Source organism: Procambarus clarkii, chromosome 19, assembly GCF_040958095.1.
Source record: "Procambarus clarkii isolate CNS0578487 chromosome 19, FALCON_Pclarkii_2.0, whole genome shotgun sequence".
In the NCBI taxonomy this organism is placed as follows: domain Eukaryota; kingdom Metazoa; phylum Arthropoda; class Malacostraca; order Decapoda; family Cambaridae; genus Procambarus; species Procambarus clarkii.
Genome location: NC_091168.1, coordinates 33,679,896 through 33,699,438, shown reverse-complemented (window position 1 = coordinate 33,699,438; position 19,543 = coordinate 33,679,896). Strand labels below are relative to the sequence as shown.

The window sequence follows — 19,543 nt, the reverse complement described above, 5'->3', positions numbered from 1 at the left end:
TGTCTCAGCCTCCACCGGGATCGAACCCGGAACCTCAGGACTACGAATCCGAAGCGCTGTCCACTCGGCTGTCAGGCTCTACGTGGTGAAAGTAAGAATTTCAATGGCAGGAGAAGACAAAGGCTCGCAAAGCCTTTTCACATGCAGAACACCCAGAAAAGTTGACCTTGTTCGCGTAACCTTAGTCTCGACGCAGATTAAATTATGCCATGATAGTAATTTGAGTTTGTAGGCTAAAAAAAAAAGTGGTAAAGGGGGGGGGAAAATGGTACAGAACTACAAAAATAAGTGAAAGACTGTACATCACCACCACCTCCCCCCCCCCCCCCCGCGGGCCAATAATCAATAATACGTTCGTAAAGAAATTCACAACATTTCTCTAAGATACAGCCAGTATTACATGACCAAATTTGTACTGTTACCGCAGCCAATCTAAGGCAGCCTATGCCCTAAAATATACCTTAACATTTAAAGTGTTATCAGATTATATCAGCCTAAGGTTAGGCTGTAGTAATGTATAGTGTAACCTACTTATACATACATTTACCTGTGGTATAAAAACAGCTGCGTTATCTTGAGATGATTTCGGGGCTTTAGTGTCCCCGCGGCCCGGTCCTCGACCAGGCCTCCACCCCCAGGAAGCAGCCCGTGACAGCTGACTAACACCCAGGTACCTATTTACTGCTAGGTAACAGGGGCATTCAGGGTGAAAGAAACTTTGCCCATTTGTTTCTGCCTCGTGCGGGAATCGAACCCGCGCCACAGAATTACGAGTCCTGCGCGCTATCCACCAGGCTACGAGGCCCCAAGTGGTTGGAGTTTCCGTAGAGAGAATAAATTGTATACATTGTGGTTGCTTACCGACCCAGCCAACCTTCACACCCCCGGGCTCACAACACAACAAAGAGTATGATGATGTAATAACTTCACAATGCCACTGTATTACGAGTATGATAAACACCATGTTGACCAGACCACACACTAGAAGGTGAAGGGACGACGACGTTTCAGTCCGTCCTGGACCATTCTCAAGTCGATTCTTGAGAATCGACTTTAGAACACCCCAACAACCCCCCCCCCCCCACACAGGAGGTCTTCACAATGGAACAAGGCGAGGTCACTGTGCTAGGAGAAAGGGAAGTAAAGCACTATCATACTCTTAGATATTTGAGTGTGTCACCTACGCTGATTATTGCTAAATAAGGCTACCATACTCGGTCTCTAACGTATTTAGGATCCTGTACTTGCTTAGTTGTGCTTGCGGGGGATTGAGCTTTGGCTCTTTGGTCCCGCCTCTCAACTGTCAATCAACTGTGTGAGCGAGTATATGCAAATTATCACGAGTCACTACTGGTTCACACGGTAAGGTAATTATCAGCATGGAGCCCCAAGCCACTTACGACGGTCCGGGATTGAACGCCGACCTGCAGGAAGCGAGACCGTCGCTCTACCGTCCAGTCCAAGTGGATAGGCTACGGGTTCACAAATAAAACAAATATAGCACAACAAATATTGCACAATAAATCACAAGCCAATTAATCCCCAAGAAAATATAAAGACCACACAATGGCCTCTATATTTACCCAACCAGAAACTTGCTAACCCAAGCAACCCACCTAACCCATCGAGAGAGACGTACAAAACTACAATATCAGTGCTTTCATTTTATTCCAATTACGTCGTATTTCAACGGTTTGCTGCTGTTAAAAATGTAATGCATTAAGGTGGGAAGATGAGCCGAGAAGAGCCCCATTGAACTCCAGTGACTAACAAGCTCATTCCTCATTATAGGTGTTAGCATTATAAATATTTTATGACGTAGCAAATAGTCTCAACATCAACCCCCTCCCCCCCACCCACACAACTTTTGAGTACCTGGTAGAGTTAGGAATTATCTCCCCCCAAAAAAGAACTAGGAAACAAAAGGCTGGCACACCGAAAACGGAACTATGAGGAGATGAGAAGTTTCCTAAGGGAAATACCTTGGGACACAGACCTCAGAGATAAGTCTGTACAAGATATGATGGACTATGTCACCCAAAAGTGTCAGGAGGCAGTAAACAGGCTCATCCCGGCCCAAAGGGAAAAATCCGAGAAGCAAAAGAGGAATCCATGGTATAATAGGGCATGTATGGAAGCATAGGGACTGAACAAAAGGGCGTGGAGGAACTTCCAGAATAACATGAACACCAGAAAGCAGAGAGAGATACCAGAGAACCAGGAATGAGTATATTAGTGTGAGAAGAGAAGCAGAGAAAAATTATGAAAACTATATAGCAAACAAAGCCAAGACTGAACCAAAGCTACTCCACAGTCACATCAGAAGGAAAACAATGAAAGAACAGGTAATGAAACTTAGAACAGGCGAGGACAGGTATACAGAGAATGACAGAGGTGTGTGATGAACTCAACAAGAGGTTCCAGGAGGTCTTCACAATAGAACAAGTTGAGGTCACTGTGGTAGGAGAAAGGGAAGTAAACCAGGCGGCCTTGGAAGGATTCGAAATTACAAGAGAGGTAGGTCAAGAGATGCCTGCTGGATCTGGATGTTAGAAAGGCTGTTGGTCCAGACGGGATCTCACCATGGGTACTGAATGTGTGCAGAGGCACTTTGCTTGCCACTCTCCATAGTGTACAGTAGGTTACGCGAGACCTACCAGAAACATGGAAGACGGCGAATGTGGTCCCAATATACAAAGAAGGGGCAAGAGGCACTAAACTACAGGCCAGTGTCCTTGACTTTTACACCATGCAGGGTGATGGAGAAGATCGTGAGAAAAAACCTAGTAACACATCTGGAGAGAAGGGACTTCATGACAAATCGCCAACATGGGTTCAGGGAGGGTAAATCTTGCCTGACTGCCTTAATAGAATTCTACGACCAGGTGACAAAGATTAAGCAAGAAAGAGAAGGCTGGGCGGACTGCATTTTCTTGGATTGTCGGAAAAGCCTTTGACACACTATGGCTGGTACATAAGCTGGAGAGACAGGCAGGTGTAGCTGGTAAGGTGCTCCAGTGGACAAGGGAGTATCTAAGCAATAGGAAGCAGAGTTACGATGAGGGGTGAGACCTCAGATTGGCGTGAAGTCACCAGTGGAGTCCCACAGGGCTCTGTACTCGGTCCTATCTTGTTTCTGATATATGTAAATGATCTCCCGGAGGGTATAGATTCATTTCTCTCAATGTTTGCTGACGATGCCAAAATTATGAGAAGGATTGGAGGACTGCTTGAGGCTTCAAGAAGATCTAGACAAGCTGAAGGAATGATCGAACAAATGGTTGTTAGAGTTTAACCCAAGCAAATGTAATGTAATGAAGATAGGTGTAGGGAGCAGGAGGCCAGATACAAGGTATCATCTGGGAGATGAAATCCTTCAAGAGTCAGAGAGAAAAAGACTTGAAGGTTGACACGCCAGACCTGTCCCCTGCAGCCCATATCAAGAGGATAACATCAGCGGCATATGCCAGGCTGGCCAACATAAGAACGGCATTCAGAAACTTGTGTAAGGAATCATTCAGAACTTTGTATACCACATATGTCAGGCCAATCCTGGAGTATGCAGCCCCAGCAAAGAGTCCATATCTAGTCAAGGATAAGACTAAACTGGAAAAGGTTCAAAGGTTTGCCATCAGACTAGTACCCGAGCTGAGAAGTATGAGATACGAGGAGAGACTATGGGAATTAAACCTCACTTCGCTGGAAGACAAGAGTTAGGGAGGACATGATCACCACATTCAAGATTCTCAAGGGAATTGATTGGGTAGACAAGCTATTTAACACGAGGGGCACACACACTAGGGGACACAGGTGGAAACTGAGTGCCCACATGAGCCACAGAGATATTAGAAAGAACTTTTCTAGTGTCAGAGTGGTAGACAAATGGAATGCATTAGACAGTGATGTGGTGGAGGCTGACTCCATACACAGTTTCAAGTGTAGATATGATAGAGCCCAGTAGGCTCAGGAATCTGTACACCTGTTGATTGACGGTTGAGAGGCGGGACCAAAGAGCCAGAGCTCAACCCCCACAAGCAAAACTAGGTGAATACACACACAGGGTAAACAGTGGATAGCTGCAGACAACCGGAAAGGCCTTTGTCAGGATTCGTCAAGCATTTACGAATCCGCTTACGAAACCTGTACCTCTTTCAACAATCATGGCTGCTTCATTGACATTTAACAGTTTATGAACTTGGAAACTTCATATTCCAAGATAATTATTGTTGTAAACAATGTCTTTATGTTTCGAAATCCATCAACTGTTTAATAAATGTGCAAAACCGGCAGAACTGTTCAAAGATGCACAGGTTTCGTAAGAGGATGGGTAAATGCTTGATGAACCTCGGCCCTGACAAGGCAATAGTGACCCACATTCTACAGTCCTCCAGTTGGTACGAAAGGCTAGGCTCCCCTAGCCGGGGGACCCGGCTGCTGAGCGTACAGAACACTGGACACGTGATCCTGTCGTCCCGGGTTCGATCCCCGGGCGCCGGCGAGAAACAATGGGCAGAGCTTCTTTCATCCTGATGCCCTGTTACCTAGCAGTAAATAGGTACCTGGGAGTTAGTCAACTGTCACGGGCTGCTTCCTGGGGGTAGAGGCCTGGTCGAGGACAGGGCCGCGGGGACACTAAGCCCCGAAATCAAGATAACCTCAAGATAACCCCCACATGACGTGTCGCCGCCCCCCTCCCACACACTCAAGCTTTATGTCAGATCTCTCCAGAGGCTGATCCGGGCTTGCCCCAGAACCTCTCAAGCGTGAACACTGTGGTGGTGAAAGATGTCTATAACCTCGCGTTATGATTACGTTAGTTCTTTAAAGTGTTATCCTAATTTCGTGATATCAATTTTGCCAATAACGGTGGGTCCTAGCGCTGTAATGGCAATCCACACTGTTTCCCCAATATGTATCGCCTTTTATCCCCAATATGTATCGCCTTTTATCCCCAATATGTATCGCCTTTTATCCCCAATATGTATCGCCTTTTATCCCCAATATGTATCGCCTTTTATCCCCAATATGTATCACCTTTTATCCCCAATATGTATCACCTTTTATCCCCAATATGTATCACCTTTTATCCCCAATATGTATCACCTTTTATCCCCAATATGTATCACCTTTTATCCCCAATATGTATCACCTTTTATCCCCAATATGTATCACCTTTTAATTCATAAGCCAAGTGTTACTATGCCAAAAATATGGGTTTGGTTTTAGACTAATTGTACACCCGTGTAGTACATCCATTACTGTACTGATTTATTTAAAGTTACACAAAGAAATTGTCTGAATTTGAACCCAAGTCAAGCGCATCAAATTTTTTTATTGTCAGATTTAACAATCGTGTTGATTTTCTGCATATTTTATTGAAAATAAATTTATATATATATATATATATATATATATATATATATATATATATATATATATATATATATATATATATGTCGTACCTAATAGCCAGAACGCACTTCTCAGCCTACTATTCAAGGCCCGATTTGCCTAATAAGCCAAGTTTTCATGAATTAATGTTTTTTCGTCTACCTAACCTACCTAACCTAACCTAACCTAGCTTTTTTTGGCTACCTAACCTAACCTTACCTATAAATATAGGTTAGGTTAGGTTAGGTAGGGTTGGTTAGGTTCGGTCATATATCTACGTTAATTTTAACTCCAATAAAAAAAAATTGACCTCATACATAGAGAAAAGGGTTGCTTTATCATTTCATAAGAAAAAAATTATAGTAAATATATTAATTCAGGAAAACTTGGCTTATTAGGCAAATCGGGCCTTGAATAGTAGGCTGAGAAGTGAGTTCTGGCTACTAGGTACGACATATATATATATATATATATATATATATATATATATATATATATATATATATATATATATATATATATATATATATATATATATATATATATATATATAATATATATATATATATATATATATATATATATATATATATATATATATATATATATATATATATATATATATATATATATATATATATATATATATATATATATATATATATATATATATATATATATATATATATATATATATATATATATATATATATATATATATATATATATATATATATATATATATATATATATATATATATATATATATATAATATATATATATATATATATACATAATATACATATATATATATATATATATATATATATATATATATATATATATATATATATATATATATATATATATATATATAAAGCGCAAAACAACTCCCATACATCGCCTCAGGTTTAGATACACTTGTGCTTGGAAATAGGTTATAGGTTCCATTACAGAGGAAACATCTGCCATTCTGGGAAAAATACCAAACGGACCGCTGGAACAGACCGTTTAATAATGTGTAACACTTTACACACTGCAGTTACAAACCAAACAAGCCTTCCACCTATTGATATAAACAATAACACGCTTTGCCAATTAATACCTCACGACATTTAAATAAAAATCTTTACAAAATGCTTTTAAGCCATTTTTAAGCTCAGGATGCGAGCACAGCGTCAACTAGGCGCATCACATCTCAGCCATGTACCGCGGTACATGTATACGATACACATAAATATGTATACAGTATAGTGAGAATGAGTAAGGTGGCAAAGGGTGGCGACGCGTACTGACTTCATACTGCACGAGGCTTCCTGGTTCACGGGGTGGAGGGGGAGGGAGGGTCAGCATAGAAGCTGCAGGCGAGGAGGAGAGAGAGTGGGTGGTGAGGGGGTAAGGCAGAGCAACGAGACAGGAAGAGGATGAGCAGCTGAAGACACTGAGGAGAGGAGTGGGGGAGGGGGAGTTTCTGAAGGTCGTGGGGCAAGGTGGCACCTGTGGTAGATCAACTGGAAAGGCAGAGCAACTGGCAACTGAATGGGGAGGGGGGGGGGGGAGAGAGGGTGGAAGTGAACGAGTTGGGGTGGAGGGAAGTGGCCCAGTGTGGAGGGAAGGATGTGGTGGGGGGAGGGCCAAGTAACTGCAGAGGGAGGAGATGCGTAGCAGAAGTCCCCGAGAAAGAGCAAGTGAAGTCATGAGGAGGGTGGGAGGGGTGGGGGGATGACCTGGAGGGACCAAGGTAACCGCTAACATCTCCCCCAGGCAATGCTAGGGCGATGCCCCACCCACCACGGCGCTGACGCAACCCCTAAACTCATCACTTCCTCACGCCCACTACACCAGGGTTGGTTATCAAGCTGGGGTATCACCTCGAGTCATCACTGGTGGGCACGCCTGTTCCAAGGCTGCTTTGTTGACAAGAGCCAACTTGGAACACGTGTGCGGGAGTGCATTCAGGCAACGCAAACACCCAGTTTGAGAACATTAGAAAAAACGGCAATTACTGTAGGCCTATTGGCCCATACGAGGCTCCCACGCCTGTAATGTTACCCAACAGTTATGCTACACTTACTAGAAATGTCAAAGGTAAACACTGGCGTTCTTTAGAGGCACAAAGACCACAACCACCAGACAACCAGGGAAAGAATGGTCCAAGACCTTAGCGAGTTCTCACCACTACCTCAACGCTACTCTAAGTAAAACCAATCCATCCAATCCTACCCAAACCTAACAAAATAAAAAAAAAGTTGTTTTATACACATTATGCACAAGGTGCGAACGTGACGTCATAAGTTGCATTCCGGCTCAGGTTTTGGGTTCTACTGAAGAATAACAATTCTCCCAGTGCTTCTCTTTGACTAACATTACACAAAACTAAAATTAAAGCTGTAACAACCAAGGTTAAAATAGTTATATGCTAAAAACTACAATAGCATATCGGTAAAAATTTTTGTTGTGATAAAATGGGATTGAACTCTTGTTTCTGGCATGTATGGAGAGGCCGGGGAAGGACAGAGATTGCTCCAAAATTCTCGGTTGTCATGCCTGGTCGATCAATTCTTATGACTCCATGGTCATGGGCAAGAACTGTTAGGCTTACCAAGGATTCCCTAGGCCAATATACTGACCTTACACGGGACGCAACAGATGCCTAACTCCCGAGTAACTATTTACGGCACGGTAAAAACCTAAGAAAAGAAAGTCAGTGTAATACTAGACATTCAAAACTAGATTAGAGTAGTAGTTAACTGTAAATCTCCTGCTCACTACTAAAACATACCTCTGATTATACATCATACACGAGACAGTCTGCCAACATATTTTAAGACAAATTTATGTAACCTTATGCAATTTTCTCCCAAACAACCTAGCCCAAGCCTAAAACAGCCTAATGTACATCTTATCCTGATATACGCAGTTTAAGGAACCTGAAGAACGCAATGCAGAACTGTCAGTCATAAACCTACCATACCCAAAATAAAGAACCCCAGTCTGGATATACACTACAGTATTTTTTTATGCTCTTTGGTTCTTGTAAACTATTTAATAGGCCTATTAATCTGACCGAGTAGATACTCGTCATACAAAGTTACAAATCAGTTATTTAAACAAATAACGCGTCAATATAACTGCAGCAAATTCCCCCCCATATCTAGCAAAAACACTAGCAAGTCACCATCCTTGTGGGTTTTATTCCCATTATGAGGCATTGTACATGCTGCTATAGTGGTACTGCCCGTTCACTCATGGAATGATTGAGTTTGATTAATAAACTAGCCCACCAGAGCAACATTTTCAATTACTGTACCACTAATCAACAAGGATGTTTAGGTCTTTACTGATATTGGGAAACATTTATTTTGGTACTTGGAAATAATTTTCATACATAGTGATAAATAATTCTTTCTGGATAAGACAGTTCTCTTATAATTAAAATCCTCATTATTTTACTGTGTACATTATTAGTTTACATAAACAATTTATAAATCATACAGGCTTAAGCCTACAAAAGTATTGAGCTGCATAGCTACAGTTTAAAATATATCTTACTGACTAAAAATATTCATTTTAAGAATTCGACTTGCATTGTGACCAAGAGTCATCAAATTATCATATCTTATCACTGAAGGTCATGCTATCTAACAAGACTCCTCGCACTTTGTGCAGCAAAGCGAATTCTCAGCACTACCTCAACGCTACTCTAAGTAAAACCAAGGCAATCAAGCAGCCACAATTACAATATTCAGTAACATAGAAAAAGGCATTTGTTGGAAGAAAGTGCTAAGACACTGACTATACAGTATCACTTAGGACACGAAGCTGGTATACGAGGACTCGGTCAGGGAACGACATAAAACCACTTGGACTTTAAATTGAACATGTGGTTTTGGGTGGTAGATGGTAATAGCAGCTTTTCAGTTTCACGAGTTTCATCATGAGCAGCCCACTCAGACTTTAATATGGTTTCACAGCCAACTCGAGTTGTTCTACTCCCCAAGCCTGGCTCAGGGAGCCGAAGTACCAACCCTCTCAAGGAATACCTATCTCGAGGGAGTTAAAGGCCATGGGTACATGGATCCCTGGTCACTAATTAACCTGGTCAATCAGACTGTTGAACACTGCTGCAGAGTCTTATTAGCTTTCTCCACAAGGACTTTAGATTAATAATTCAAATAATTTCATGTAGTGTGAATAAGTTATAGGCTATGCATTTTAAACAAAACCGATTCCATTGTAAAGTGAACACAATTGGAAAAAATTGCCAAGATCTTTAAATGGCCAGTAATACCATACCTATTATTAAAATCCTGTGTATTATTAAGTGTGTATGTCTGCCTGTATCAGTCTCCAGTGTAAGCTCTTCAGTCTAGGCCCAACCTGACGTCAAACATGCTCCCAACATTAAATAGCATTGGGGTCTGCAGGTAGAAACTAACACCACATCAATATACATCTGGTCCACTTGTACCAGCACCTTAAACTAAGGACACAAACACTAACCCATACACCACTTATTTACACACCCACACATGAGCAAGCGCAAACAGCTGTCGCCAATACTGGCCAAAACTAGTGACACCGGACCTAGAGACCAACATTGCACGAGGTTTAAATTTGTCTACCAAAAATCCAGTTACCACTCGTGATCTTGTTTATATTATAATGCTAAACATGTTTATAGTGCTTAAACTCCTATAATCACTATGATAATCATTCAACAGATTGCAAAACAAAAATTACAATACGATACACAAGGAAAACTATTGGAGCCATAAAATAGAATCGAACTCTCATCCGTGAGCTCCTCAGACACACACACACTTCCAACTGAACAATGTCTTAAAGTACTGTACAGTATCTCAACCAGAAGCACTATTTGACTTATGGAGTTTCGAAGGCTATTGCACTTTAGAAAAAAAAAAAAAGGCATCCTGCAGCATTGTTACACTAAGCTGGGATTAGTATGGCTCAGGCCCACAACTGTGGTCATTAAGCAGTTCACATTAGTGTTTGCTTCTGTAATGCCAATTATCTATTGTAAGTTGTAACAAACACATTTGGAAAATGTTGCCGGGTGAATTCTGGTGATTACGTACAAGTGTTGCAACTCTTAAGCAAATATGTACAGGTACAGTCATTTTGTGTAAACTCAATTATATACTTTATGTGCAAACATTAAAGTTATTGAATTTGAAATTGATTTAGAATTTTGGAAATTTATGCCAGGTACATTTTAGTGATCATGCACATATTTCTCCACTGCAGTGGTATGGATATAGCAAGTTCATAGAACACACACACCACAGAAATCATAATAGCATGATGCATCTGGACAGCGTCTGGGATGCTCTCTGATGTAAGTTCGAACCCTCGTCACGGCCCTTATGGATTTGTTCATAGAACACTTTACATATTCATACCACAAAAAATGAGTAAAATACCATTTGTCAGAGGCATTGGGTGTCCAAACACCTGGAGCCACTGTCTGGACAGTTTCTCATTTGGCCTAATATATCTGGATTTTGAAATTTTAGAGTACATTTTAGTGTCATTTTGTACACCATCTCTAGCTCATGCTAAACTGTATAATTATTGCAGAAATAAAATTGTGTTCCCATCAATTGAGAGCATCAATAAGAAAGCATCCAAGACTGAAGACTTTTATAGCCAATGGCTAATGAATGATTAAAATCAGAATTCACTGTCAATTAGTGACATTATAGGGAAAATGTAACATTGAAAAAAAAATCAGTTACTGTACTTTCAAAATCATAGGCCAAATTTAAATAATTCTTGTTGTGATGGACAGGAAGCCTTAATTTATTTACTTTTTATATTTATATACAAGAAGTACATTGGGTTTAGGAGTACCTCACACTGGTGTTTAAACATTCTTGCAAATACATTAACACGCATGGAGATTCGGGCAGTTATACTTATCGAGGTCCCATTATGCCAACTACTGACCTTCCACAGGATGCAACCCACAACAGCTTCCTAACTTCCAGGAACCTAATTATTACCAAGTAAACACACACACACCAGGTGAAAATGAACGTGCCCAGTCACTTCTGCCCTGCCCAGGGATTGAACCCGGAACCCTCAATTGCAAATCGAGGACAGACCACTGTGCTACAAGGGAAAAGCCCTCCACATACAGCATTAGAATATAATACGAATAACCACATTATATTGCAGCACAACTTACCTGATGACATGTGATGAGAAGCGCTGCCCAAACAAATGCTCCAGCTATGGCCTGGGCAGCAGTAGTCTGCAGGAAGAGGAGGTTCTCAGTGGGGCCCAAAGGTGTGACAGGGGATGTTATGGGTGGCAGGCTGGTGGTGTAGGGCTGGGTGGTGCCCGTTACCACCGCCGTCGTTGCTACCATCGTGGCCGTAATTTTCTCGCCACCATCATCGCCCACACTCATTACGCTAACCATTCACACCTGTTGCACGTGAAAAATTATATGTTAACCACAAATTTGACTGCTGTATAGTTAAAACTAGTGTACGAAGTGTGGCCTACATGCAGACAATAGGAAGACTACAGGCCACTTGCACAAGCCTAGTAAAATATGGTATAACATTTCCATACCTGGCAGGAGTTAAAGGATTTGCCCCCCCTGTCAAATCCATCAATAAATTTATTATTCAACTTTGTTTCACATTGCATCTGTGCTCTTTAATTATTATCCTTCATTTTAAAATCACATGCAGTTCATGAAGATATTTTGTGCTAGATGATATCCATAAAATAGTTTTAGAGAGGTTCTTAACCTTTTTATGACTACAGAAGATGTCAATAGCCGTGCTGTACTCAACACACACGTAGAAAAGAAACAAAATAAATATTGCTAATTTATAGCAAAACAGGAAATCCTATACACAAGCTAACTACAACCAGCAAGATTTTTGCCATTTTTGTCCAATCAAAACATGGTAACAGATTATGCTAATCTAACAACTTAAATATTCAGAGACATTTTCCCATGCTAAAATGTGTTCCCATGCCCCCAAGGAGGCATGGATACACCCAGTTAAGAATTTCTGGGGGTAGTGTAATATATTAACATAACAGTACAGTACTTTCAAGTAGGTTAACCAAGGCTAACCAAAGCTAATACAATTAAATTAGTAATGCTGATAAGACTACTATGCTAATTAAAGATTTAAATCTGTTAGAGAAACAGCATGTGCAAGACTAACCTGTATGGGCCACAGGCCTATGTCTACAGATTTGAGTGTGTCTGGGTGTCTTGGAAGAAGTGAAAATAAATGTACTCAAATAAGAACACTAGAGTACTGACATGTGGGACCAAAGTGCCAGAGCTCAACCACCCCCTCAAGCACAACTAGGCGAGTACACTGCTAATTTTAACACTGGTTTGAGAAACAAACGGCCAAAAATGGATATCCGAGCACTACCCTGTACTACAATGTACAAAACACAGGCTTTCCTCGACTATATAAAAAAAAGATTTAGGTACATGGGTTTGATTAGACGATCTTAAAGATTTTGGCTACCGCCCACTTGCAGTAAAATTTCATTCTACAACACTGTCAAAAGTTGGTAGTACGTATTCATGGAACATTGGTGCCAGCTTTCAAGGCCAGAGAACCTGGCCAAACATTGCACAATTTATAAGAATACAGTACAGTACTTTTGCGAACTTGTGATATAAAGTCTAGAAAAGTGCTATTCTTTTGTTAAATACAGTACCTGTATACTGTATGGTAGCAGCAATACAGCAACTTGTAAATTTGCTTTGCTAGTGCTAATTCCATTTACTATATTCATCGATGCTTTATATTCTTTCAGTGTGCCATGTAAGTGTACTTAACTCATCCGTTCTATTTCTACTATTGTTATTTACATAACATTATGGTACGTTTACACATACATCCCCGTCATAATATAAAATACTATCAATTCTGTTTAACAATATAGGTACTCCTGCATTTAAGCAGCAATAACAAAGTCTATGAACAGTTTGTATCAAGAGCTAGCCATGTGATGGTAAAAAGCCCCATCTCACGGGATGACTAGTTGTACAGGAGCACATTAGTAGCTAGCTCTGGCACATCTTTATGCATTACAGAGAGATCAAGAACAAGTGGAGATGACATACAGTACTGTACTATAATTGCAAAGCTCATTTATACATTATTTGATCTCTCGTCTTTCCAGAAAGTACATCACGAGACCTTTGAGATGGTCCCAATAATTTAGGAGTCATGTCTATGCATGCCATATAGGTTCTCTGTATTCCCTCTATTTCAGAAATCTCTCCTGCTCTGAAGGGGGGGAGGGGGAAGAAGGGGAGTCATTTTGATGTTTGCAGATTAAAAGTACCATTATAACATCCCATTCATTGCATCCTTCCCGAGGCAGTCAGTCAAAACAACTGCACGACTCTGGTATTTATTCACCATTAGGTGAACAAGAGGCATCAGATGAAAGGAGACTTGCTCAATCACCACCACCCTGCACCAGCCATTGCTCTACATGATAACTTCATTTGAATGGTTATTCTTTATGTCCACAAACAGACCTATTTTAAATAAGTCCATCATACACGGTAGTACATTATTCACGATTTTACTAACACCACCTTTATTCTTGTCGTTACTACTGAAAATTTTAGACGTGGCATACCCTTACCAGAAATTGCATAAGCCTACTGGTAACTTAAAATTGATAGATATTCCCCACTCATATACACATTTGTGAACAATTTCATCAATTTAGATAATCCTGCAACAAACCTCAATCGCTAGACAGTAGCACAAAGCATGCGAGACGTCAAATCGCGCAAGCCTATTTTACGAGGCGGTTTTCCAACTCTAAACCACACACATCATGGGTGGGTGCTGCATTAAGGGGGAGTGTGTAGGGGGGAGTGTGTGTGGGGGGGGGGGCTACATTAAGGGGGAGTGTGTGGGGGGGGGGGCTACATTAAGGGGGAGTGTGTGGGGGGGGGGCTACATTAAGGGGGAGTGTGTGGGGGGGGGCTACATTAAGGGGGAGTGTGTGGGGGGGGGCTACATTAAGGGGGAGTGTGTGGGGGGGGCTACATTAAGGGGGAGTGTGTGGGGGGGGCTACATTAAGGGGGAGTGTGTGGGGGGGGCTACATTAAGGGGGAGTGTGTGGGGGGGGCTACATTAAGGGGGAGTGTGTGGGGGGGGCTACATTAAGGGGGAGTGTGTGGGGGGGGCTACATTAAGGGGGAGTGTGTGGGGGGGGGCTACATTAAGGGGGAGTGTGTGGGGGGGGCTACATTAAGGGGGAGTGTGTGGGGGGGCTACATTAAGGGGGAGTGTGTGGGGGGGCTACATTGTGGGGGAGTGTGTGGGGGGCTACATTAAGGGGGAGTGTGTGGGGGGGGGCTACATTAAGGGGGAGTGTGTGGGGGGGGGCTACATTAAGGGGGAGTGTGTGGGGGGGGGCTACATTAAGGGGGAGTGTGGGGGGGGGCTACATTAAGGGGGAGTATGGGGGGGGGGCTACATTAAGGGGGAGTATGGGGGGGGCTACATTAAGGGGGAGTATGGGGGGGGCTACATTAAGGGGGAGTATGGGGGGGGCTACATTAAGGGGGAGTATGGGGGGGGGCTACATTAAGGGGGAGTATGGGGGGGGGCTACATTAAGGGGGAGTATGGGGGGGGGCTACATTAAGGGGGAGTGGGGGGGGGCTACATTAAGGGGGAGTATGGGGGGGGGCTACATTAAGGGGGAGTATGGGGGGGGGCTACATTAAGGGGGAGTATGGGGGGGGGGCTACATTAAGGTGGAGTATGGGGGGGGGCTACATTAAGGGGGAGTATGGGGGGGGGGCTACATTAAGGTGGAGTATGGGGGGGGCTACATTAAGGGGGAGTATGGGGGGGGGCTACATTAAGGAGGAGTATGGGGGGGGGCTACATTAAGGGGGAGTATGGGGGGGGCTACATTAAGGGGGAGTATGGGGGGGGGCTACATTAAGGGGGAGTATGGGGGGGGCTACATTAAGGGGGAGTATGGGGGGGGCTACATTAAGGGGGAGTATGGGGGGGGCTACATTAAGGGGGAGTATGGGGGGGGCTACATTAAGGGGGAGTATGGGGGGGGGCTACATTAAGGGGGAGTATGGGGGGGGGCTACATTAAGGGGGAGTATGGGGGGGGCTACATTAAGGGGGAGTATGGGGGGGGCTACATTAAGGGGGAGTATGGGGGGGGGCTACATTAAGGGGGAGTATGGGGGGGGCTACATTAAGGGGGAGTATGGGGGGGGCTACATTAAGGGGGAGTATGGGGGGGGGCTACATTAAGGGGGAGTATGGGGGGGGCTACATTAAGGGGGAGTATGGGGGGGGCTACATTAAGGGGGAGTATGGGGGGGGCTACATTAAGGGGGAGTATGGGGGGGCTACATTAAGGGGGAGTATGGGGGGGGCTACATTAAGGGGGAGTATGGGGGGGGCTACATTAAGGGGGAGTATGGGGGGGGCTACATTAAGGGGGAGTATGGGGGGGGGCTACATTAAGGGGAAGTATGGGGGGGGGCTACATTAAGGGGAAGTATGGGGGGGGGCTACATTAAGGGGGAGTATGGGGGGGCTACATTAACGGGGAGTATGGGGGGGCTACATTAAGGGGAAGTATGGGGGGGGCTACATTAAGGGGAAGTATGGGGGGGGCTACATTAAGGGGGAAGTATGGGGGGGGCTACATTAAGGGGGAGTATGGGGGGGCTACATTAAGGGGGAGTATGGGGGGGCTACATTAAGGGGGAGTATGGGGGGGGGCTACATTAAGGGGGAGTATGGGGGGGGCTACATTAAGGGGAAGTATAGGGGGGGGCTACATTAAGGGGAAGTATAAGGGGGGGGCTACATTAAGGGGAAGTATAGGGGGGGGCTACATTAAGGGGAAGTATAGGGGGGGGCTACATTAAGGGGAAGTATAGGGGGGGGCTACATTAAGGGGAAGTATAGGGGGGGGCTACATTAAGGGGAAGTATAGGGGGGGGGCTACATTAAGGGGAAGTATAGGGGGGGGCTACATTAAGGGGAAGTATAGGGGGGGGCTACATTAAGGGGAAGTATAGGGGGGGGCTACATTAAGGGGAAGTATAGGGGGGGCTACATTAAGGGGAAGTATAGGGGGGGCTACATTAAGGGGAAGTATAGGGGGGGCTACATTAAGGGGAAGTATAGGGGGGGCTACATTAAGGGGAAGTATAGGGGGGGGCTACATTAAGGGGAAGTATAGGGGGGGGCTACATTAAGGGGAAGTATAGGGGGGGGCTACATTAAGGGGAAGTATAGGGGGGGCTACATTAAGGGGAAGTATAGGGGGGGGCTACATTAAGGGGAAGTATAGGGGGGCTACATTAAGGGGAAGTATAGGGGGGGCTACATTAAGGGGAAGTATAGGGGGGGCTACATTAAGGGGAAGTATAGGGGGGCTACATTAAGGGGAAGTATGGGGGGGGCTACATTAACCAACACTATAACCCCCCCACAACCCCGTCCCATATTTACCAAGAGTTTACCTCAAGCCCATTAATACCCGTGACCGCCATGACGACAGGAAGCCGGCGGCTTGTCATACACACACACACAGTGGTGGAGGAAGCCAGGGAGGGTGAACAGAGGTACCAGATGGAGCGCTACCCTCCACCACCACCCGTCACTCACCGCAGGTCACTCGGGGAAAGTCACTAGCCTCATGCGCTGTCTTCAGTAACTCGTGCAGGGTCGCGACACATGTCCCCGGACACTCCACGCCCCCCTCACTACGCCGCCGGGATGGAGGTGGTGGTGACCGCGCGAGATTATACCAGGAATTATAACCCGGGAGCGTCTCCTACACTGCTCTAATGGCGAGGTTGTCACCCACTGAGGCGCGCATGCGCTCTCGCCCCCTTCCTCTCCTCCTCCCTTCTCTCGCTTCTCTACCCTCTCTTACCCTCATTTATACCCTAAAATCATACTTTTATTACGCAGACAAATATACCTGTTCGTTATTTCTCACAATATTTTGCCTAAGGGTATTTTCTGGCCGGGTTTTAATGTGGACATTATATTAACTTGTCCGATGGTTTGTGTCATTTGTATACACTTAGAAGTATTGTATATTCTACTCATATTTAGTATTAAGTTTAAATGTGAAAGATAAGAATGTATAGTTAAATACTTATTTATATATTAGTTGTCAGCGTGGTTATTTTCGCCTTCATAGTGATACTATTTGGGTTATGAAGTCAAAGGGAAGGTTCAGGACAAGGATCAGCTGAGCTGGTAAACAGGCAGCAGCTGACTAACTGCTGTTCAGCCCACGTGAATTGCTGGTCCAGAAGGCGAAACATTTACGCCAACTGCACAGCCATGTCGCGCCAAGTTGTAGCTTGCTTGTTAAATTTGTCTGAAGGCCGTCGTAGGAATGTCTTAAGAGAAAATTGCCAACATTGCTTTGATGTGTCATCCGGTAGTGCCTGCTTGCGTTGTCAATATCTCTCCAGATATTGATTACCATAGTTCAGTCCATCATCATAGTTCCAGACGAGGATAACATAGATATTTTATATACCATATTAACTAATCATTTCATAGATTCATTGAGACCACATATGGCATTAACGAGAGTATCTTTAGGATGGTATTGCAAAACGTTGGCAACATACAAAGATATTCACCAAGAGGTGTATCTCATTTCTTGGTGTATATGCACTGAGAGTTTACTTTACTCATGGGCAATAAGCCTAATTACAGACTTCCAATCCCCAACAGCAGGAATTAATTTAGCAAATCTAATGTTTACCCTGTACAATCCCCCCTCAGCATCTGCCTTGCATCCTAGCTCTGTTGATTGGTCAAATATCATACGTACTGTATTTTTATCAGGTGCCTCCTGACAAATACAGTATCTAATGTATTTTTAAATTACATTCCTACATATGCTTCCTCCCAAGCACCCAGAGCCTTGTTTAAAGTACATGCAGTACACAAGGAAATCACAATAATGTAACCTAGTATATCTATGAGAAAATCTTATGAGCATAATGGAGAGATCAAACCTGCGATCCCATGGGATCAATCCCAATCCCACCGTCCTGCTCAAAAGGTGTTCTTATATACAGTACAATACTGTACAGCAGCTTACACACAGGAATAAGAGCTTTATTGAAAGATGAGTAGAGTGGAATTTATGAGGTTTCTTTAACTTTGTCAGTCTACCTTTTCTTACATAACATTAAATTTGCTTTATGCTGTAAATCACTGTGCTAATTCACTCATAATGGGGTTTTCTATTAATTTAACTACAGTAATACAGATTGAGTTTGAACACTAATATAAAAGAAAGGCGTGCATTTTTTATTTTAAGAATATTCATAAGATTTCACAATGAAATCACAAGAATGTGGTGTATCTATGGGTAAATAGTGAGCACATACAATGGGATCGAACCCATGTCCCTGGACTCTCCAGGTACATGCAGTACTTACTGAACCATAATGAGCTCAACAGTATCTCAACCAGAAGTACTCCCAAACTTGAAGTTCACAAAACCCCATCCAAAACTTCTTTCTTAAGCACCTAGGGAGTCCAGGGATGTGGGTTCAGTCAGCCACAGCCTTAGTATTGTACAGCATTAGTATTTTTTCATTCATAAGATTAATTGCATGGAGAGACATACCTGGCATAGGGATAGGAGCTGTATGTTCCTTAATCAGCTACAGTTAAAACATGTCTTGTTTGATATGAATACATATTTCAGGTCCTTGCATGGAGGTAGCATGAAAAACAGCTGTTTAATTAATAGACTTAAATGAACATGAAGGAGTCCATCCAAGACTTGGTGCTGTTGACCTGGTCCCTTTGCATCCAATTTCAGAAAATATGTCGACAGTTTTGGCCTCCACCACCTTTTCACCTAACTTGTTCCTACCTTCTTCCACTCTGCTTACAAAAGTGAATTTTCTTATATTTATTTATTTATTTATTATTTATTTATTTATTTATTTATTTATTTATATATATACAAGAAGGTACATTGGGTTTGTGAGAATACATTGGATAGTACAGTAATTACATTCTTGTAAAGCCACTAGTACGCGCAGCGTTTCGGGCAGGTCCTTAATCTAGCAGATAATATT

General features: G+C 43.0%; 1 protein-coding gene across 2 annotated transcripts in view; it reads right to left on the bottom strand.

The window, feature by feature from the left end:
- Tmep (Transmembrane endosomal protein) overlaps positions 1 to 17,287 on the bottom strand; it is a 101,980-nt gene extending 84,693 nt beyond the window's left edge. For both annotated transcript variants that reach the window (XM_045740970.2, XM_045740969.2), the window contains exons 1-2: positions 17,085 to 17,287; positions 11,604 to 11,846 (exon numbers count right to left, since the gene is read on the bottom strand). In XM_045740970.2, the coding sequence (XP_045596926.1) occupies positions 11,604 to 11,840 (237 nt within the window). In that variant the 5' untranslated portion in view covers positions 11,841 to 11,846; positions 17,085 to 17,287. The remainder of the gene's footprint in view (positions 1 to 11,603; positions 11,847 to 17,084) is intronic.
- Between the last annotated feature and the right edge of the window lie 2,256 nt (positions 17,288 to 19,543).